Genomic DNA, 24,218 nt, shown 5'->3' with positions numbered 1-24,218 from the left:
GAATAAACTCCTGGTAGTTTCTGTCTTGATTTAGTCCTTTATAAAGTATTTTTTAAATACTGCATGGACATAATTTTCTAAGGAATTATATGTCTTAAATATCTTATTCTGCTTTCATAGATATTTGACAGTTATGTTGAGTATAGACTTACAGGGTCAAAATAGTTGCTTCACTGTGTTATAGCATGCAGTGCTGCATGTGAGAAAAATGATGCCAACCTAGTTTCTGTCCCTTTACATGTAACCTATTATTCTCCCTGGAAGATATTAAGATTGGTATTATAGGGGCGCCTGGGTGGCTCAGTCAGTTAAGCATCCGACTTCGGCTCAGGTCATGATCTCACGGTTTGTGAGTTCGAGCCCCGCGTCGGGCTCTGTGCTGATGGCTCGGAGCCTGGAGCCTGCTTCCGATTCTGTGTCTCCCTCTCTCTCTGCCCCTCCCCTGGTCACACTCTGTCTCTCTCTCTCTCCTTCAAAAATAAATAAACATTAAAAAAAGATTGGTATTTTATACTTATTGTGAAATATTAACAGTGTATATTTAGATGTGAGTCTCCGTTTTGTTCACTTGTGAGGCAGTGTTGTGTATGGAGTGAGGGTTTGATCTCTGTATCTAGAGTACCTGAGTTCAAATCCCAGTTTTGTGCTTCAGTAGTCTTGGGGAAAATTACTTTACTTCTCTTAAAAATTACTAGCCTACATTTATTCCTCTTTCATAATGGGGAACAATTTGTATTTCCTACCTTATCGGACTACTGTAAGCGCTAAATGAATATATATAGGTAAGTTGCAAAGAACAGTGGCTGCAACATAATAAGCCATCGATAAGTATTGGCTGTTATGTCATTATTCATTATTTGGAGACCTTCATTTGGGCCCTTTAAATCTGAAGACTCTGTAGTGCACAGTTCTTCAATTATTGTTCTTTTTAAAGATATTATTCTTCCATTGATTTTTCTGTTTTCTTGGTATGAACTTTGTGTTTAATCAGAAGCTGGACCTTTTAGTTTGGTGCTCTTTGTTTTTAGTGGGGTTTTTAATCATGTTTTTCATCTGTTTTCTATGTTATACTTTTCAAGAGACTACTTTTACTTGATCTTTTAAGTCTTCTATTACATTTAAAAATTTTTCAGCTATCATATTTTTAACTTCCAAGAACTCTTCCTGTTCTTTGAACGTTCCTTTTTTGAGAGCATTGTGTCTTTTTCTTATGGATGAAATATCGTCTCAAATCTATTTGAAGATATTAATAAGGAACATTTTAAGTTCTGTTCTGTAAATTATTTCAGTTTCCTTCAGTGTCAGTTTTTCTGATGGTATATCTTGGTAATTCTAATAAATGTTATATACTTTTCTTAAGTACATGTTGTCCTTTGATTTCACATTAATGTTTAAGAGTAAATAAATAGAAACACTGGTTTTGAGCTTTAATATGAAGGTTAAGTTTGTTGACTGGCAGACTTAGAATAGGTGAACAAAACGAGAGTTTTTACAATTTGAGATCTCTAAACACTGAAATGAAGGGACTTTGTTCCAAAGGAAGACAGCCTATATTAGCTGCCCAGTTTGTTACAGATATCTTATCTATTTTCTTTATAGGAGAACCATCCAACCTGGCTTTGGGGATAATTGCTTTTTTTCAGCAGTTTGCTCAAAGTGGGAGGATGTGGATGGTTTGATTATTCATCAGTAAACTTTTAATTAAACCAGTTACTTTCAGCACCATATCTCATATTAGCTTTACGTGGTATTTCATGTCTCTTTGGTAATCTTTAGTGGAGATTACTACCCTCATCACCTGTAGCACTCCATTATTACACATATACTCTAGGCTGTGGATTCCTTTGCTCTGACTCTATCACTTCACCTATATTTTATTTTCCAAGAAGAGACAAAAACTTACTGAATTTTCTTTTCTGATGGTGGTGTTTTGCCTTTTGTCTTTGTTTATACTTTGCTCTTTTAACAAATGTTTATAACTAGGAAGAAGAAAAAATCTAAAAATGTTTTCAATGTTCCATCTTTGATTAGAAGTCTTGATGTGCTCTTTTTGCTGTGTGCATGTGTGTGTGCATGTGTGTGTGTGTTTGTGTGTGTGTGTGTAATGAACACACTATTTAATTTTATCCTCACCAATTCTACTCCATTTAATACTGTAGTCAATACTACAATACTATAGTCAATTTTTGACATAAATATTTGAAGTAGGATGAGAAAATGTCATCTTACCATCTTGTTATTGCATCTTAGTGAATCTTTCAAGCTAGCACCCTGCCTGCATTTCCCTCTGACCTAGCAAGACTCAAAGGTGGCATGATGAGCTTGCCACTTAGTTACTTGATATTATAAATGAACCATTCATTCATTCAGCAAATGCTTATAAATCTCTAACCATGTCCAGTTCTTTGCTAGGTGTTTGAGATATGTTAGGAAGAAAAAAAGGAAGGAAGGAAGAGGAATACAGGGATGGTTGCTGTTCATATGGCACTTACTCAAAATGACAATTTATACGAATTCTTTTCTTTTAATTTTATTTTTTATTTTTTAAAATTTACATCCAAATTAGTTAGCATATAGTGCAACAATGATTTCAGGAGTAGGTTCCTTAATGCCCCTTACCCATTTAGCCCATCCATCCTCCCACAAACTCTCCCATAACCCTCAGTTTGTTCTCCATATTTATGAGTCTCTTCTGTTTTGTCCTCCTCCCTGTTTTTATATTAGTTTTGTTTCCCTTCCCTTATGTTCATCTGTTTTGTCTCTTAAAGTCCTCATATGAGTGAAGTCATATGATTTTTGTCTTTCTCTGACTGACTAATTTCACTTAGCATAATACCCTCCAGTTCCATCCACATAGTTGCAAATGGCAAGATTTCATTCTTTTTGATTGCCGAGTAATACTCCATTGTATGTATGTGCCACATCTTCTTTATCCATTCATCCATCAATGGATATTTGGGCTCTTTCCATACTCTGGCTATTGTTGATAGTGCTGCTATAAACATGGGGGTGCATGTGTCCCTTCAAAACAGCACACCTGTATCCCGTGGATAAATGCCTAGTAGTGCAATTTCTGGATTGTTGGGTAGTTCTATTTTTAGTTTTTTGAGGAACCTCCATACTGTTTTCCAGAGTGGCTGCACCAGCTTGCATTCCCACCAACAATGCAAAAGAGATCCTCTTTCTCCACATCCTCACCGACATCTGTTGTTGCCTGAGTTGTTCATGTTAGCCATTCTGACAGGTGTAAGGTGGTATCTCATTGTGGTTTTGATTTGTATTTCCCTGATGATGAGTGATGTTGTCATCATCCTCAATGGGGAAAAACTGACAGCTTTCCCCCTAAGGTCAGGAACAAGACAGGGATGTCCACTCTCGTCCCTGTTATTCAACATAGTATTGGAAGTCTTAGCCTCTGCGATCACACAACACAAAGAAATAAAAGGCATCCAAATCAGCCAGGAGGAGGTCAAACTTTCACTCTTTGCAGATGACTTGATACACTATATGGAAAACCCAAAAGATTCTACCAAAAAACTGCTAGAATTGATTCATGAATTCAGCGAAGTTGCAGGATATAAAATCAATGCACAGAAATCAGTTGCATTCCTATACACCAACAATGAAGCAACAGAAAGAGAAATCAAGGAATCGATCCCATTTACAACTGCACAAAAAAACCATAAAATATCTAGGAATAAGTCTAACCAAAGAGGTGAAAAATCTATACACTGAAAACTATAGAAAGCTTATGAAAGAAATTGAAGAAGACACAAAAAAATGGAAAAAGACTCCATGTTCCTGGATAGGAAGAACAAATATTGTTAAAATGTCGATACTACCCAAAGCAATCTACATATTCAATGCAATCCCTATCAAAGTAATACCAGCATTCTTCACAAAGCTAGAACAAACAATCCTAAAATTTGTATGGAACCAAAAGAGACCCCAAATAGCCAAAGCAATCTTGAAAAAGAAAACCAAAGCAGGAGACATCACAATCCGAGGCTTCAAGCTATACTACAAAGCTGTAATCATCAAGACAGTATGGTACTGGCACAAGAACAGACACTCAGATCAATGGAACAGAAGAGAGAACCCAGAAATGGACCCACAAACGTATGGCCAACTAATCTTTGGCAAAGCAGGAAAGAATATCCAAGGGAATAAAGACAGTCTCTTCAGCAAGTGGTGCTGGGAAAATTGGACAGTGACATGCAGAAGAATGAACCTGGACCACTTTCTTACACCATACACAAAACTAAACTCAAAATGGATGAAAGACCTAAATGTAAAACAGGAAGCCATCAGAATTCTCAAGGAGAAAGCAGGCAGAAACCTCTTTGATCTTGGCAGCATCAACTTCTTACTCACCACGTCTCCAGAGGCAAGGGAAACAAAAGCAAAAATGAACTACTGGGACCTCATCAAAATAAAAAGCTTCTGCACAGTGAAGGAAACAATCAGCAAAACTAAAAGGCAACTGACAGAATGGGAGAAGATATTTGCAAACAACATATCAGATAAAGGATTGGTATCCAAAATCTATAAAGAACTTATCAAACTCAACACCAAAAAAACAAATAACCCAGTGAAGAAATGGGCAAAAGACATGAATAGACACTTCTCCAAAGAAGACATCCAGAAGGCCAACCGACACATGAGAAAATACACAAATTATTACTTTCAAGTATTGTTGATACAGAAGAACTTTTGGGGGTAAAGGAAGTGTTTTATATCTTATAATTATGGTAGTGGTAATGTGTAACAACTCATGAAATTGTTGGTAATGCTTTTGTATACAAATTTTACCTCAGCAAATTTGGTTTTTAAGTCTGAAGATAATGTATAACACAGTAACTATAGTTGATAACACTATAAAACTATAATTGAAATTTGCTAAAGGAATAGAACTTAAATGTTTACACCAAAAAAAAAGATATATGAGGTAATGGTAGTGTTAATTAAGTCAATGGGAGAAATCCTTTCATAATATATGTATATATACATATACATATATATGCATATATATATGTATACATAGCCATCATGTTGTACACTTTAAATATCTTATAATTTTGTTTGTCCATTATACCTTGGTAAAATTGGTGGAAAAAGTTGTTTTTTTAAAAAAGAAGGTAAAAATGTATATTTAGGAATAAATCCTGGCAAAATTGCATAAGACATCCTTTCAGAAAACTACAAAGACTATAAAAACTAATAAAAAGTATTAGAGAAAGAGGAAATATATCATGTGTCTGGATTGCAAGATGCAATAATGTAAAGATTTCATATCTATAGAATCAATGTAGACTTTCCCCTCCCCCATTTATTGTTTTGGTTTGGTTTTGGGTGAGAAATTCACAAAGTGATAGACAAAAAGCTCAAAGAATGAAGATAGTTTTTAAAAGTGGGGGGAAAAGAGAGGGCTTTCTCTAGAATTGAAGTTACTCTAATTAAGTCAGTGTAATATTTGCAAGTTTAGACACCCCACCCACCCCCCAAAAAAACCTCATGACAGTTGCTATTGAGGCAAAACACAAGGAACACAAGGGAGAAAGTACAAAAAACAATGAGCACTAGGAGATCAAACATAGCCTTTGGAGTCAAGGAAGGCTTTCCCAAAGGAAATTAATTTTTTTTAAGTTTATTTATTTATTTTTTGAGAAAGAGAGAATGTGCATGAGTAGGGGAGGGCAGAGAGAGAGGAGACAGAGGAGCCTCTGTGGAGCAGCCTCCTTGTTTGACAACAACCTGGCACGGGGCTCAATCTCACAACCACAAGATCATGATCTGAGCCAAAATCAAGTGTGGGATTTTAACCAACTAAGCCACCCAAGAAATTAATCTTAATATGAGACAGAGACAGGTGAGAAATAGTTAACTAACTGGGTAAGAGAATGAGAAAAAGAGAGGAGCATTCTAGGCAATAGGGACAGAATAGGCAAAGACTGTGAAAGGAAAACAGAAATGATAAAGTAATAAGACCCAGGAACCACAAGAAAAATCAAGATGTCTTGATTTTTTTCCAAGCATTCAAGTGATATAAGTGAACATGCTTTGTAAACTGTGGAGAGTTATTTCAGAGGTGGAGGGGGAATTCATACATACTAAATGCCTATGTGAGCCAGGGACCACTCCTATGAGGCCTTGCATAGTTAACAGTAGTATACAGGAAACTATTAACAGAGAGAGTATTATTTCTAGTTCAAAACCAGGAGACTCAGAGAGGTTTGGCAAAATATTCGAAGTTGCAGTAGCTAAAAGCCTAAGAGTGGAATTCACTCCCATTATTAGCATATACACTGAGTTATCTCAACACGGACGTGGTTTCTGCACGTGTTGGTCTTGAGAGTCAGCCTCATGTGGGAAAGAGCACTGGACTCTGTAGTTCAAAGAGTTCGGGTCTGTGGTGTCAACTTGGGCCATGTATTTGTTCCCACTGCTTCTTTGTGGTATAGGGATGAGAACATCTTACATGTTTGTATGGAGGACTAAACAATATAAAGATATTGTTATGTATTTTATATTTTCATTTTTATGTTTTTTTTAATATTTATTTATTTTTGGGAGAGAGACAGAGCATGAGCAGGGGAGAGGCAGAGAGAGAGGGAGACACAGAATCTGAAGCAGGCTCCAGGCTCTGAGCTATCAGCACAGAGCCCGACACAGGGCTTGAACCCACGAACTGTGAGATCATGACCTGAGCCGAAGTCAGACGCTCAACCGACTGAGCCACCCAGGCGCTCTATATTATGTTTTTTAAAGAGCAGTCATTAACTTCCTAATTATGAACTATAAAGTAATGAAAATTATTTTCACTAAATCTGCAATGTTATCAGCCAGCTTATGAAGACATTTTTATGATTTTCAAAGTTTACTTACATATGTTGTCCTATTTTATTTTCAAAAAGAAAATAGTATAAAAATAATTCTTATTAAGTTTTTGGACAACATTTTATATCCAAATCTAGTGTAGTTATTAAAAGTAATACAATGCTCAAACGAGTTTGCATTCCTTGAAAACTCACATCTAAATATTTAAAAATAGACTTCCCAGAAGCTCAACAAAAGACAGGGAAATGACCTTGTGATTCAAAAAATGCTGCAAATAATCTAGAAAACAAATAATCCACATGTGGCTAATCAAGAGTTGATTAATTGTTTTCAGAATGTTTAATTGCCTGTTGTTTATCAATATAATTTAACTACCAGTGCATACGACAGTGATATAAATAGTACAAGTACTATTTTTATGAGAAATGATGTCAGGTTTTTATTAATGATAAAGAGTATGAAAGATAGTACTCTCATTATTTGACCTTGGCATTAAAAATAGTGTGCTAATTTTTAAAAAGAACTGGATTTTCTCTTCTTTTGTATAAAGTAACAACTAATCAGTTTTCTCTTAGCATAAAAAGGATCTTAAACTAATGATTAGGGTCTATTTTAGGTATGGGTGATTCTAGACATTTGCACATTTTTACTCTTAGTTATGTTGTATGATAGAAATAACTTTTACTGTGTATGAGAAAGAAGTTATCACTCAAGTGTCTCATTTTATAATGTATCATTTTATAACTATATTTAATTTTACATGGAAATAATTTCATTGTCTAGAGTGACCCTTTATTTTTTTAATGTTTATTTATTTTTGAAAGAGAGAGAGACAGAATGTGAGCAGGGGAGGGGCAGAAAGAGAGGGAGACACAGAATCCAAAGCAGGCTCCAGGCTCTGAGCTGTCCGCGCAGAGCCCATCGCTGGGCTTGAATTCACGTACTGCGAGATCATGACCCGAGCCTAAGTTGGACTCAATGGACTGAGCCACTCAGGTACCCCTAAAGTGACCCTTTAAATGCTGATGGCAAAAGCCATTTTCAGTTGAAACCAGTGGTCTGTGTCACATTGTAGAAGACATCCATTCTTGTGTCATCATATCTGGTGGAGACAAGGAAAACAAGACACTGATGTGTGTGAGGTTTTTTTTCCACATATTTTTATTCCTTGTTTTTCTGCTTGTTGGTTTGTTTTTAATGATTGCTTCAAAACATATGTGCTTTCTATAAAGTCTATCCTCAACAGTGCCTTCCACTTTTATTATCTAAGTCGATTTTGATCTCTGGAGTATGACTACTATTCGTGACTGTTGTTAGATGGCTAAATATTATTTGGAGTTTGGAATCTCTGTACTCTGGGAACGCATTTTAATATCATCACTAGCTGACTGTTCTAAATGTTGCTACTGAGAAAGTTTTAATTGTCTCTAGGGAACTGAGAACTAGTTCTTTCTAAGATAGAATATGTAATGAAATCATAGTTTTTCATAAAATGTATTTTTAGTTTTCTATATAATGTACCTACAGAGTATAGAATTAAGGTCCTTATAATCAAGACCAAATCACATCAGCTTATATGTCCTGTACTAATCTTTTTGAATACTTTTATTCATTTTAGAAAGTAATTTGTTCCAGCTTGGTAGTTCTTATGTGGAATGAAATAATATAGCATTTTCCTTTCCTAGATCTACTGTTCTCTGTATATCTAACTCAATTGGATAATGTGCAGTGTTAGTGACCAAAAGAAAATAGCCAAGAAATGAATTCTTTGAAAGTTTTTTTTTATTGTTTTCTGGTAGTACACAATAGGGAAAGCACAATATGTGCATGTTTGAAAATGCACACAATATGTATGTGATTTTTATAACTCATAGTAATATTCAAATTCATGTACAGATAAAATATACATCTTAAATTGTGGATCAGATTACAACTCTTCACTTACTGCATGTTTACATACACACATCAAATAGCTCACAGATAAGGCTGTTTGTTTTAGCTGTGGCTTTAATTAGAGCCACGAGCCAAACACACATACCTTCTGGTGGAAAGTGAATACTTTGGTGATTCAAGCATACTTTCCTTTTCTACTGACTTTCACCAAAGTAGAAACATTTGCATGCACAAATCAAAATTAGCAGGAACATGAAAGTATAAAATGAAGTAATAAATATTATCTGGCTAGTTTTTCTTCACTATCCTAAATCAGAGCGAGTATATAATTTGAGGCATCATGACATATGCATCTTATATATTTTATAAATTGAGTTATATTTTAAATGAATTAAGGCATTTCACTGCCTGAGGAGTTACTCAGAAAATTCTTCTGAAATGTGAATAATCGCTTCATACTATATTTTGGTGTTTTCTAAACTTCAGTCATTTGTGTAACAGCTTCATAATTTTTGTTATGTTCATAGAATGTTTATGTTAATGTTTACTGAATACTGTTTCTGTAATCTTTCTCAATTTTTAAATTTGAGTCTAATGTCACTACTGTACTATTTTAGTATCACTTTCTATAAGTGGAAATAATTCAGAAATATAAATGTGTAGTCATTAAAATATATTATCACCTAAATAACATGCCACTGGTGACATGTTAGTAGATTGAGCAGCATGTTGGGAGACACTGTCCTGTATGATTGTCATTTCAGATTTTTAGACATTTAACTCTCTTAAAACACAATTTAGGTGTATATTAAACTCAGGGCAGAAATTACTTCTGGTTTGTCCATCCTTGTTTTACCAGTATTTAGTACTTGGCACAAAACAGGCATTTAATAAATATGGAATGGCAAATTAATGAGTGGTCATGTCTTTGCATATTAATTCTCTAAAATACTGCTTGGTAGTAAGAATTAAATAATAAAACTCAAGCAGTAAATGAAAATACATTTTGCCCAGCATATGTTTGTATCCCCAGTCTTGAGAACAGTAGGTAATAAATGCGTAGCATTCCTATTAAACTTCAGTGAGCATGTTTCGAGCTCACGGAAGGGTACTGCAATGTGAGAAAGAGAAGCGGGCATGAGGCAGTAAGGAGCAGCTCTAATGATTGGGAAGAGTGAGGAGAGAAAGTAAGGGAGAAGTAAAACTTGAAATACATATCTTTGTCAGGAGATCTGAGCTAACCCTGCAACCTTGTTCAGCAACAAAATAGAACTAAATTCAAGGCTAACTGTACCTGTGAAAATTATTTCAGTAGAGAAGGCTCTGCTCCATTAATAGTTACTTGCAAATCACCAATACTAATGACCAGATTCTTCTAAAATAGCAGAGATACTCTGTAATATCCCCTCATGGCCTTTCTTCCAATGCACTCACTTCTAAAGCTGAAATCCCAACCTGGTTTCTTTTGTCCATGCACTTAAGAAATGACATAATCAATTTTCTGCATCATTTGGGTTAGAAGAAAAGACTGTACAAAGCTGAAATGAGCATAGCATTTTAGCCCCATTGATAATCAGAGACTCATCAGTTAGGGAGGCTCCTGAAATACAAATAGGCTGTTTCACAAAACCTAAGAGGCCTAAGTAAATGGAAGCAGTCCACATCAGCTATCTGTCAGGAAGTCAGTGGTTAGCTTATTTGACCACTAACAATTATTTTGACAGTAGGAATTACTGACAGTCGGAACTAACTCTTCGGAAGAGGAACTATGGAGGCAAAACCATTTTTAGTTCAGAAATAATGTTGAAGTTTTACAGTGATATAAAACATATATATTTTTTGCCTATTACCTAATCTGAAAGAACAGTTTGCACCTTGTTTTAGGGAAGGGACTCTGGGCTTATTTCTCTTTAAAAAAAAATCTTATTTATTCATTTAATCAAAAAAATTGTCTCTTTCAAAATTGAACATAGACAAAGAGAAATTTAACAAGAAAATGAAAGGAATATATACTTCCAAGAATTTGGAGTTAAATGAGACTGAAGTAGGAAGGAAGTAGATTCTGTTGAGCTGAAGTGGACTGATTTGAGGGAAAAGACTCTAAAAAGCAGCAGGTCTTCCCTTCAACACAAAGGACACCATCATGCCTGGTCACTACAGCAGGGACTATAATGCAGGCGTGGGAAGTGTAAAAGCAAGGGCTGTCCTACCTTGGTAAGTGGAATCTCCAGGGATGGCATAGGGCTATCAAGATGGAAGTTGGAAATCAGGAGACTATAGATGCTGAAGAGGATGTGGAGAAACGGGAACCCTCTTGCACTGTTGGTGGGAATGCAAATTGGTGCAGCCGCTCTGGAAAGCAGTGTGGAGGTTCCTCAGAAAATTAAAAATAGACCTACCCTATGACCCAGCAATAGCACTGCTAGGAATTTATCCAAGGGATACAGGAGTGCTGATGCATAGGGGCACTTGTACCCCAATGTTTATAGCAGCACTCTCAACAATAGCCAAATTATGGAAAGAGCCTAAATGTCCATCAACTGATGAATGGATAAAGAAATTGTGGTTTATATACACAATGGAATACTATGTGGCAATGAGAAAGAATGAAATATGGCCTTTTGTAGCAACGTGGATGGAACTGGAGAGTGTGATGCTAAGTGAAATAAGCCATACAGAGAAAGACAGATACCATATGGTTTCACTCTTGTGTGGATCCTGAGAAACTTAACAGAAACCCATGGGGGAGGGGAAGGAAAAAAAAAAAAGAGGTTAGAGTGGGAGAGAGCCAAAGAATAAGAGACTGTTAAAAACTGAGAACAAACTGAGGGTTGATGGGGGGTGGGAGGGAGGGGAGGGTGGGTGATGGGTATTGAGGAGGGCACCTTTTGGGATGAGCACTGGGTGTTGTATGGAAACCAATTTGACAATAAATTTCATATATTGAAAAAAAAAGATGGAAGTTGGGTTCATATGTTCATCATCACACTACAGCTGTGATAATGCTGTGCTATCTAATCATTTACCAGGGTCTGAGTCAATCAAAGTACCCAGAAAACCAGGAGTTTTATGAAAAGAAGGGGGCACTCTGTAAGACAGCTCCTCTATGAGCAAAGGAAGAGACTTGGATTGGCATTGGATGTTCTCATCATTCAACAGTCTGAACAAGGAGAATAAAGGGCTCACACTATTTGGGAGTAGTAATCAGCCTCTGGAGGAAAATATATAAGACTCAAGATACATAGATCTCTTTGTTTTTAGACACTTTTGCCAATCTCAGCCTGTGTCTGTTTAGATGAAGGAACACACACATGAAAGTCAGGCAAACATGAAAATTTAGGTGACCTTGTTTAAATCCCATGATTTCCTTTTGCCTTGTTTTTTCTTCCCCATATGTTCAATATGCTATCTACCTGGCAAGATTTTTTTTTGAGGGTTGACTGGGATAACATGTGAAACCCATTAAAAAGTAGCATAAATGGTATATATACTTGGAAATATGGAGCATGTTGCTGTGTGAGTGCCATTGCTATATGTTGGAGATGAATGAGATTTTAGTCAGGTGTGGGTAGGTTGTGCCTATAGTAATAAAGATCCTAAAATCTCAGCAAAAAGGTTGTTTTTCTGTTCATATTCTATGTCCATCCCAAGAAGAGGAGGAATGTGCCCCACATCATCCTCACTTAGGAACTCAGGCTGATCTTTAGAGCCCCTGGAAATTGCCAGACATTGTGATGGGGAAGGGGACATGTGTGTCTTGAATGTTCTGCCTAGAAGTGACACATGCCACTTCCTAATTGGCTTCCTGCATTCACATGGCAATCCTAGCTTGTGTCCAGAAGAAGAGCTAGAATTCTATGGTGAGCAGCACTAAAGACTGTCATACATGGTTTCTTGTCATTGTTTGCAGTGGAGGCCTTCCACAACAGAGAAGCCATCTAGATATTTCTCCTATGACTAATACCACTACATTCTTTCTATGTAGCCTTCAAAAACCAAGTAGACTTTTTTGAGTTTATGTTTTCCCAGTTTTAAGGAGTTGCTGGCACTAAAAAATTTAGTAGCTGTCTAGCAGAATATTTTAGTTTGGGGCAGAGAAAAGCAGCAATTGTATAACATCCCATTTTTGTTTTCTTTGCCAAACAGATATTGATGAGTGCTCTGATGGCTTTGTTCAGTGTGACAGTCGTGCTAACTGCATTAACCTGCCTGGATGGTACCACTGTGAGTGCAGAGATGGCTACCATGACAATGGGATGTTTTCACCAAGTGGAGAATCTTGCGAAGGTCAGTACAAGGAGAACCGGAGTTTATAAGAACACCTTTTGAACTTGAGGAATATACAGTAAGATGTAAATAGTAGACATTGATCTAATGTTGAAGTTATTGGTGTGCCTGGGTGGCTCAGTCACTTGAGCATCTGACTTTGTCTCAGGTCATGATCTCACAGTTGGTGAGTTTGGGCCCCACGTCAGGCTCTGTGCTGTCAGCTCAGAGCCTAGAGCCTGCTTCAGATTCTGTGTCTCACTCCTTCCCCACTCTCACTCACTCTCTCTCTCTCTCTCTCTCTCTCTCTCTCTCTCTCCCTCTCCCTCCCTCAAAAAGTAATAAAAATTTAAAAAATTCATGTTGAAGTTATTGGTGGTTTTTGCTGTGTGTTTATACAACAATTGGAAACATGTTAAAATCTAACCTTCACTTACTAATTATGATAATTAATTGATTTTTAGATATGTTAAATTTGTGACACTAAGCCAGTTCTCTATGGATACTTGTAACTGTTGAAGGGCGTTTTTAGGATGAATAAAATAGTATCAGATGAAAATTTTAAATGGCAGCATGCATAAATCTGACCCAAAAAGAGCTAGAAAAAAATAGATGAGGAAAGCAAGATAAAAGGAAAATAGAGGTAGAGGTAATATGATAATGCTGTGGATATGATAATGCCAAGGATAATATTCACAATACACACTACTCTGGACTATTCCTAACATACCACTTGGCTGGCAAAGTAAGAGATATTTACTGAATGTTGAATGTTAGACTTAGAAGTTATGACCCCTGCTTCAAAGAAGATTTCAATCTAATAGGAGTGAAAAATTCAATCAGATTATATTCAGTTATTTACCATTAATTTTGAACTATTTTCAGTGAATTAACAACTCTGTTCCTCTATACTCTCTATTGAAGGCCATGATTTTTCAAAAGCAGGCAGAATATACAAAGCCCAGTGAGCAATTGCCAGGGAAACCACCCACACCAGAAGGATTGGCCATCAGAAGTTTGGCACAGGAATGGAAAACACAGCAAACCACAAGAAGTTATTATTTTCTCCATTTGTATTTACACCTTCGTAGAGTAACAGCCTACGAGAATAATGTGACTAAAGTGACACAGTCAGTGAAAGCCTTGGAGAATCTAACTTAACGGTACTTGACACTTAAATGATAAGATGTCTTTTATTCTTGGACCTCAAAGGGTTTTCACACAGAGAACAGTGAAGCTGACTTGGATGACAGATGTTTTCAGTGTGCTTTGCACTTTGCTGGCAGCTCCAGAGCTCTGGACCTTCAGCAGAGGGGTCTCTGGATTTTTTGCATAGGAGTGGGGATGCTGTTGCCTTGCCAGGGGCTAAAACCTGGCATTTGCAAATAACCACCTAACTGTGGGCTGAGGGCTTTGCCTTGCACTTATGATTGTCCCAGAGTGAACAGTTCCAGCCCTGTAGAGAATTCCAGGAGGCAGATCAAGCAGTGTGATTTTGTACTTCCCCGATAAACTGCTTTGCCTGTATTCTGCAGTTTATCATGGGGAAGTCTACTGTTTTTGTTTAAAAACTCTACCTTTTTGTTAAGATTGTCTTTTGCTTTAAGTTACGCACATATAGAATGAATATAAGCCGATTATAAATCGTTCAAATCATACACAAGTACTTAGATTAAAGCTGAAAATGCATCTTAATTTCATCTCTCCCCTTCCCCCATTCTTTCCACTTCTCTAGGGGTAACCTGTGTTTACTTTTGCCTGGTATCCTCACACACCCTTTTCTGTGCATCAGAATGTGAACAGCAAAAACACATACCTCTGCCCACTATCTCACTTTACATTTGCAACGGCGCTCCCTCACTATCTTTTAAATTTTTGACTGCAAATCTCAGGAGGGCTGTATTAGTTATCTATTGATGCATAACAAATTACACCCAAAACGTAGCAGCTGAAAACAACCAAAATTATGTCACAGTTTGTATGGGTGAGGAATCTGTACACAGCTTACCTAGATGCCTCTGGTTCATGGTTTCTCATGAGGTTGCATGAGTTGTTGGTCAGGGATGTGTTTCACCTTGCAGAATTGTCTGGGGTGAGAATGGGGGGAGCCACACCCTGTTTCCAAGATCGCTCATGTGGTTCTTGGCTGGCCTGGTTTCCTTAACACATGAACCACTCTACGGGGCTGCCTCAAGACATGGGAGATGGCTTCCCCTCAAATAAGCAAGTGCCCATGATCTTTCTATAACTCAGTCTCAGATGTGTCATTTCATTGCTTCTGTTTGTTAGAAGTGAGTCAGTAGGTGTAGCCAGCCCACGTTCAAGGGGAGAAGATGCAAGAGCGTGAATATTAAATGGTAAGAATCACAGGGGACTGTCCTATAGGCTACCTGCTACAAAGGCCATCAGCTTTACCAAAGATTCCTATTTTATTTCCTTGGTTACTTTCCCCTGCAGCTCTCTAATACCACCATTTCACACCTTCTGTCATCTCAAATCTCACGTACCACTACCTTTCTCATAATTCTCTGTTGATGGCCCTGCTTCTTTTTTAACCAAGAAAGCAGAACTTCATTTCTGCACCAGGAGTTACACTAGACAACTCGTATTTATATCTTTATTTGCTGCTTTCCCTCCCTCCCTCCTGTTTCACTAAGTTTCATTTCTCCCTCCGTAGTACCTTACCTATCATCCCTTCTCACCTGCTTGAGGTTTTCGCCTTTGTACTCCCCACTTTCTCTTCCATATGATAAATACTCTTTTTCTCTCCCATCATTCTCATCAGCACACAAACAGCCTGGAGGAGCAGCCATATTTTACAAATGAAATAAAAACAAACAAAAAGTAACTTCCCCGATATCACCTGATCCTCCAAACATTTCCCGCATTTTTCTGCTCCCTTTTAGAGGAAAATTCTGAAAGAATCTTTTATATTTCTTGTCTCCATTCTCTTGCTTCCAACAATACTTTAATCCCACTACCCCCACTGAATGCTTTCCTTTCAAGATTATTGACCTTTTCCACATTGCCAAATCTGCTGCTCAGTTAACGTCTCTTTGCTCAACAGCTCAAGCATTTGAACCAGTTGATCATTTCTTCCTCTCAAAACAATTTTCTTCACTTGGCTTTGAGGACACCACTCTTTCCTGTCTTTCTCTAATTTTTAATATTTTATTTATTTTTGCAAGAGAGAGTGAAAGCAGGGGAGGGGCAGAGAGAGGGGGGGACAAAGGATCCAAAGTGGGCTCCATGCTGCTCACAGCAGAGAGCCCGATGTGGGTCTCCAACTCACGAAACTGAGATCATGACCTGAGCTGAAGTCAGATGCTCAACTGACTGAGCCACCCAGGTGCCCCTCCTGTCTTTCTCTTACCCTATGGGTCTCTCCTTTACCTCTCCAGAAGACTACATGTTCCAGTATCACGGGGCACTTGGCAATCTTCTCTATCCATTCTGAAACTGAATCAACCACATTAGTTGCAGATTCATATATATCGTTACCTACTCAGTATCTAACTTGGATTTCTTAAGGACGACTCAGGATTACTGACTAAAATACAACTCTTTTATTTACTCTCTAATTCTTACAGGCCCCTAAACCACAGACCCAGACCAACATCTTGGAGTCATTGTTTCTTTCTTTTCTTTATACTTCATATCCAACATATCAACAAGTCTCATAATTTCCATTTTCAAAATATGTTCCTGATCTGACCACTTCTCACATTGTCTACTGTTACCATGTTGGTCTAAGCCATCATTATCTTTTGTCTGGATTACTATAGCTTTCTCCAAACTGGTCTCCCTACTTCCACCCTGGACTCCCCTAGAGTCTTTTTTCTATAGCACCCAGAATGATTTCTTAAAGTCAGAAGTGGGAGCATGCTCCAATTCTGTTCCAATGCCTGAGGCCTTTCCATCTCTCTTCAGAGTAAAATCCAAACCCCAACAGTGGCTTACAAGGGTCTACATGTTATGGGTACTTGGCTTTCTTGCTATGTCACAAATGTACCAAACGGATTCCCTTCTTGTGTGCTGTTCTTTTTTTCTTTTTTGGAAGGTCCTTGTCCAGATCTTTGCATTCTTCTTTCATATAAGTCAGATTTCCTCCAAAATGGCTTCTCCTGGACCCCCAACTTAAAATAGCATCCTTCTCTAATGCTCTTCACTTAATTTGCTTCCCTTTTCTTCACAGAAATTATGTTCTTCTGAAATAATTGTGTATATTGTTTACTTATTATCTTCCATAGACTGTAAGATATATATATATATATATATATATATATATATATATATATATATATATAATTTATTGTCAAATTGGCTAACATACAGTGTGTAAAGTGTGTTCTTGGTTTTTGGGGTAGATTCCCATGGTTCATTGCTTACATACAACACCCAGTGCTCATCCCAACAAGTGCCCTCCTCAATGCCCATCACCCATTTTCCCCTCTCCACCACCCCCTCAATCCATCTCAGTTTGTTCTCTGTATTTAGGAGTCTCTTGTGGTTTGCCTCCCTCCCTCTCTGTTTGCAACTATTTTTCATCCATCCCTTTCCCCATGGACTGTAAGCTTTAAGGGTCATGGATTTTGTTTGCTTGTCAGCCACCAGTGCCTAGAACAATGCTGGTCACATGGTTGATAATATACTGATTTATCTAATGTAAAAGGTTGAGATGGATAAAATGAGTGAGATATGCAGGTAATATTTAATCAGAAGTATGTTAGGAACATAACCTGTGCTAGAAGTAGATACATAGTAGGATATGTAATAGATATGTCACCTGGTAGAACTAAATATATAAAGTAGTGATCAGGACAAAATGACAAAACATAATTAGTGCATTCGTGAGTGTTCAGAAAATAACAAGGAAAATTAAACTAGCCGCTCAAAATAACACATGAGAAAGATGAAAATAGGGAAGTAAAGGATTGTATAAGATGCCTATGCAAAAAAGACTTTTCAAGGAAATACTATAAACACAGAAGTAGTAGAAAATCTTATTTAAAAAAATATGACTCTGGAAAGATGACTCTACTGTTATCTTCCAATAGAATTTATAATAATTATCATAAATATCTATGACTTTTTTAGAAGACAATGCTCTGAAGGATTCCTTTTTTAAAAAAACCTATGTTATATAAAAAAAGACTAAAATCCTTCTTCTAAACAACTATCCATTTACTGTAATTTCAGTGATTTGTAGAATTATAATAGTATTTAGAAGGATACAATTTTAAGAGTGTGATTATATCTGAGCAGGTGCCATTTTTCTGTTGCTGAGGAAAAAAAAAAGGCACTTCAAAGTGGACAAAGCCACAGCAGTTGGTTTACAATTACTCTGAAGATATGAATAAATATATTTGAAGACATGAATAAATAATAGTGTACTCCTTCACCACTTTTTAGGCTGCAGTTGAGTAATCTACAACATACATGTTTATAAGCTGCATTCATACAAATTATATGCTTTTTTGCTCATCCATTTATCTCAGAGGTGTAGATATTTAATCCCCAGATAATGTGCCTTTACCATTTCCCTTTACCATAATTTCTACTATACCTGAAAATATGTCTCTCTCTGAGAATAAAGCCCAGTATTTTTTTTCACACAAGAATATTTTATTTGCAGGCCCCCTTTTCTCCTGATTGCTTTAATTTCTGGATTATTTTTAAGCTTGGTGAGGTTTTTGAACTTGTAAGGCCAAAAAAAATAATGTTTATGGGGTAGCTTCTTTTGAGTATTATGTTCAAATTAAATACTGCAAATTCTTAAGCTAAATCAAGAAAAAGGACAAAAATGAAAGGAATCAAATTCACCCAAACACGTAGTTCTGAATATATGCACAAGTACCTTGAGATACTTTGCCAGACATCTGTTGCATAGAAATATAAAGGAGGTATGGTCACTGCTCTCAGCTTGTAGAAGAGATAAAATACGTACCACAACTGTCATACAAGATAGAATGTACTGAGTTTCTTAACAGAGAAGAAAGCTACAAGGTTCAAAATAATACATACTTGAGAAAAATATAAATTCAGATCCATGAGGAAAAAAAAAAGGAGAAATTATTTCCAGTTTGGAACAAGAAGGGCTCGAGTGTCTACCATTTGTATTAGGGCTTCAAATATGATGTGATTATTGGCAAGTCGAGATAGAGAAAGAGATGCAAGCCAAAGAAGTAGCTTTAAATGCCTTGCTAAGAAGTTTGAACTTTACTCTGAAGGATTATTTTTGAGAAAGGAAATGAGGAAAAAAATATATCTTAACCAAATCCATATTTGGTCCCAGTGCTATTTTCTGAACGCCAGACCCATATATCCAACTACTTACCAGACAGCCCTACTTGGAAGCCCAGAGGAAAGTGTAATTCAACATGTCCTGAACTAACTCGTGTCTTTCTTCAGCCTGTCCCCCACTTTCACTCCACAGTGAAGCCTTTCTCTTCTTTCTCTAAATAGCATCAGCCACATTTTCCAAGCCAGAAATCTAAACATCATTCATGACCACTTCCTCTCCCTGATCTTTAAAGTTAACAAATCACTAAATTCCTTTATCTTTGCTGTGTCTACTTTGAAAGATTCTCTGTGTTTCTTTCTGTGTACTTCCACACTGCTAGCAGTCAGTACAGCACTGTTCTTAAGAGCTCACAATTGAAGCCTGACTGCCTGGGTTCTCACCTGGGCTGTACCCCAGTAGATGAGTGACCTTGGGAAAATTATGCAACATTTCTATGCTTCAACTTCCTGATCTATAAAATGGGGATAATAACTGTACCCTCCGGTTGTTGTGAGGAATTTAAATGAATCATTATATGGAAGTGCTTAGAATCTGGTACATACCAACCACTATGTAAGTGTTTGCTTTTATTATATAACCATTGCTTGCCTGGACTACAGAAACAGCCTATTAATTGATCTCCTGGCTGTAATTTTAATCCACTCAAATATCTTTTCCAAAATGAAGCCAAGAGAATCTTTTTAAAATAGATATCTGATTATGCTTTTTTTTTTTTTGGCACTTCCCTTAAATGACATTTTATTGTCTTTATGGATTTCAGATTTCTTAACATGACCTTTACTTGGGCCCGGAGTGCCTCTGTCTACCTACTCTGTTCCTCCTAGACATTCAACTCATTCCCTCTAACACATTTTGCTGACTGTAAACATTGGGCCTTCAAATATACTCTTACTACCTCTTACTAGACTGCCCTTGACTTCCTCTTCTTACCCAAATCTTATTCATAGTTTAATTGCTACTAGAATGTATATGTGGGCAGGAGAAAGATCCAGAAAGAACTATTAATGTGATAGGAAGTGAGTAAATAAAATTTATTGGGGAGAGGGAATGAACTATATCAAATGCTGCTGCTAGATCAAGTCAGGTGAGAAATGAGAATGAGACTTGACCACTAGATTGATTTAACAACATTATTTCTTTAATAGCTCACTAAAGGAGTTATTAGTATTCTTAAAGTTGGAATTTTTATGTATTATAGTAGGTTTTTCAAAGCAGAATTTACAAGCCTTATGTATATTTATTTTAGGAATTTTACATTATAATAAAACTATATCTAACAATTCCAAAACTCTATACTACCAGTCAAGAATAGTCTCTTCATTGGGGAACCCAGTATAGATAACAATCAGGAAAAAAAAAAGGTAAGTTCAAGTTAATTCAAATCCCATTGTATAGCAAAAGGTAATCATTGGTTCACAATGATTTTCTGCCTCCACATTTCTTCAGATATGGCAAGTACATATCAACCTTTGCTGTTACCTTTTGCTCTATTTCTTTATTATGAATGTACTTTATTTCAGAGCACATGTTCTTTTTTGTGGCTGGACACCTCTTCTTTGTCTTCTGCAACAAATCCCAGGACTGTCTCTGCCTTTATTAAAAACAAATGCATTACCTGACAGCAGAGCTTTTGTTGTTATATGTCAAGCAAAATGAAATGATTGTTAAAAATCTAATCATTGCCATTAATGGAATGATATTCATATAGTGGATATTTAAAGGGTTATATAGTAAGAAGTATTTGCAGAGTTTGTGGTCAAAGAGACCAAATAACTATGGTTAATGCTTTTCCTGCTTACTGTGATTCTTCATTATAAGAATATTTAATAGGAGACAATGAGTAAGTCATCAAATATAACTTATTCTGAATAGACCAAATATAGAGCTATTTTATAAAATTGTATAAAATTTCACTTTTTGCTCTTCTTTCTCTAAATAGCATCAGTTAAATTTCTCTGATCTGAAAAAATTATATATTTATATATAATAATTGTACACACACACACACACACTAATGTGCTTTTTTAAAAATGTGAAATATATCCTCATTCTAGCTAATAGTTCTGCTTTTAATCACACTCTATAATTATAAACATTGTTATCCTTGATAAATCAAGCTATAATAATGTGTTCACTATAGTTATAACAATCTTTTCAGCCATTGTCTCTGTTCATTGATTTTGTTTATATGGAAATTAATAAAAATCAAGGCAAATAGAAATATATAGCTTATTTTGGGGAATGCATATATAACAGAACTTAATATTTAAGAATTTAAATATGGCTAAAATATAATCTTGACTTGTCCATGTCTTTAATAATGTTGAAAGCAAACCATTTAAGAGAGATATCTACTAAAGTCTATCTTTAAAATTTTCTAAGAAAAGCAGTGTGCAGTTCCCCCAGTTAAAAGCCATCCATTCCATCTTCTTTCTAACCCACTTTTCTGGTGTGATTTAATTCTTTCTTTCTTGACCTTTACTCAGAGGAAACAGATGAAGTAGGAAATAACTGCTTACTGCCACTCCTACAATATCCCTGAAATGTATTTTGGCTTGTGACCTTTAAATTATGGGGATAAATAAAATGAATCACATCTCTTCTTATGGACCTGATCTGTGGGGTCAAGATATGTTTGCTTTTCATCTGTATGGAAATGCTTTAGGCTGTGATTGCCATGGAATAGGTGAGGTCAGGTGAAGAATGGCCCGTTGCCTGTTGAGTCAGGCAGGAGACAAAACAATCATCTGAAATGGAAAAGTTAAGAAGTGGTAGATTATTTGTGAGAGAGATGGTGATTGCTGATGGTCACTTGCCCTCTGTGGGTGGGGGGCAAGGTGTGAGGACAGCATGAAAACGCCTGGGCAGAACACTGGGAGCTTACCTGTGGGTGACACGGCTGTGAGAATAGGGCTTAAAGCTGAATAAAATGCCTCAGAAGTCCCATGACATTTTATCTCCCACTAACAAAGGATTTTGGGTAAACACCATTTTAACATTGAGGATGATTTTTCCCAATGAAAATTCACGGGCACTTTTGGAATTTCATCTGCCAATGATTTTTGTGTGATGAATTGAGTTCTAATCTTACTTTCAAAAAATATAAGTGTTTCATAAAGCCTGATGGTATTTACAGAGATATAAAAGTTGAGAATCTAACCAGGGTTATCTGCTGTTTGAAATCAAGCATGATGATGTTTTCCTGTGAAATCCCTAGATCATTAACATTGCTTTAGTCAGCATTTAATAGGAAATGCATGCCTGTAAGATGAAAGTTAATTTGCAGTTGAATGTTTCACTTAGGAGACAACTTGTCTGATTCAAACCCAGCATATTCTAAGCACATTGCCTGCTGCCTTTTCTTGGCTGTAGATATCGATGAGTGTGGGACTGGGAGGCATAGCTGTGCCAATGATACCATTTGCTTTAACTTGGACGGTGGATACGATTGTCGATGTCCTCATGGAAAGAACTGCACAGGGGACTGCATCCATGATGGAAAAATCAAGCACAATGGTCAGATTTGGGTGTTGGAAAATGACCGTTGCTCTGTCTGTTCATGTCAGGTTGGTATAAATAAAAAAAATTGTAATCATTTTTATTAGGATGTAGTTTGCATATATTTTAAGTGTACAGCTTGATGAATTTCAACAAATGCATGCATCTACTTAACCACTGTCACGTTTAGTAGAAAAGGACATTTCCATCCACTCAAATGTTATCTCTGTCCTTTCATAGTTAGTCCCATACTCTCAGCCCAAAGGAAACACTGATTTTGGTTACTGTAGGTTAGATTTCTTTATTCTAGAGCCCTATCTAGTAAGTAGTACTAGTCTTTTTTGGCTTCTTTCTCTCAGTATTATGTTTTTTGACATCCATTTATGTTCATTGCATATATCAGTAACCCATTTCTTTTTATTGCTGAATAGTATTCCAGTATATGGAAATGCCACAATGTGTTTGTTTATTCACATGTTCGTAAAATTTTGTTGCTAACTATGCAAGTACTTCTGTAGTAACAATATCATATTTGAATGAATGCATGGATGAAGCCAAAATGGACATACTATGGCCTATAAGTGAGAACTATCTATTTGGATTATGTTTCAGTTTTAGAGGAATGTTCTACTTTGTTACCCTGTTGATAGTAGAGATTTATATTATAGTTAGGTAAATAACTTATGTGCCAAGGGCTCAATTATTATGGAAGACATTGATAAGAGTGTGTACCAAAACTTAAGGTCTAATATGTCCCATAAACTTAACAATAGGTAAAGCTTATTGACTACTAAATACAAATACATATGCCCTGACGCAAAACAAATTGAGGTAATATTCTAATCACTATACTAAGTAACAAGTACATGTATATTTATGTATGCATACCCACGTTTATATAGACATAAGGACTGTGTAGTGGTTATTTCATGCTGGTCGTTTCTGGAAAATTTCTGGCCACGAAATTGGAAGTTCTCCAGCTTGGGTAATTTCTGTGTGATAGCTACAAAATGTAACTTTAAATCTATTACACTGATGTTAGTATATTGAGAAATGGAGGTTTTGGGGAACTGCCTTCATTTTTTCCTTCTCATACAGAATGGGTTTGTAATGTGTCGACGGATGGTCTGTGACTGTGAGAATCCCACGGTTGATCTTTTTTGCTGCCCTGAATGTGACCCAAGGCTTAGCAGCCAGTGCCTCCATCAAAATGGGGAAACCTTATACAACAGTGGTGACACCTGGGTCCAGAATTGCCAACAGTGCCGCTGCCTGGTGAGTTTAGCTACAGGAAGTAGAGGAAAAGTTCGGGCCCAGAATCTAACTAGGGAAACAATCTTGCCCTCCTGCATCCGCCGATAATCAGGACCTGGCCATAGTGCTGGCAGTTACAAAAAGTGAACCTGTTTAGGATGACAAG

General features: G+C 36.6%; 1 protein-coding gene across 3 annotated transcripts in view; it reads left to right on the top strand.

Moving 5' to 3' along the window:
* Positions 1–24,218, top strand: part of NELL2 (neural EGFL like 2) — a 404,650-nt gene that overhangs the window by 368,221 nt on the left and 12,211 nt on the right. For all 3 annotated transcript variants that reach the window (XM_047868431.1, XM_047868430.1, XM_047868429.1), the window contains exons 17-19: positions 12,877–13,017; positions 22,673–22,866; positions 23,897–24,073. In XM_047868431.1, coding sequence (XP_047724387.1) covers positions 12,877–13,017; positions 22,673–22,866; positions 23,897–24,073 — 512 coding nt within the window. The remainder of the gene's footprint in view (positions 1–12,876; positions 13,018–22,672; positions 22,867–23,896; positions 24,074–24,218) is intronic.

The sequence above is a fragment of the Prionailurus viverrinus genome, chromosome B4 (genome assembly GCF_022837055.1).
Source record: "Prionailurus viverrinus isolate Anna chromosome B4, UM_Priviv_1.0, whole genome shotgun sequence".
Taxonomy (NCBI): Eukaryota; Metazoa; Chordata; class Mammalia; order Carnivora; family Felidae; genus Prionailurus; species Prionailurus viverrinus.
Note: the sequence above shows the minus strand (reverse complement) of the source record. Positions and strands in the feature narration are given on the sequence as shown.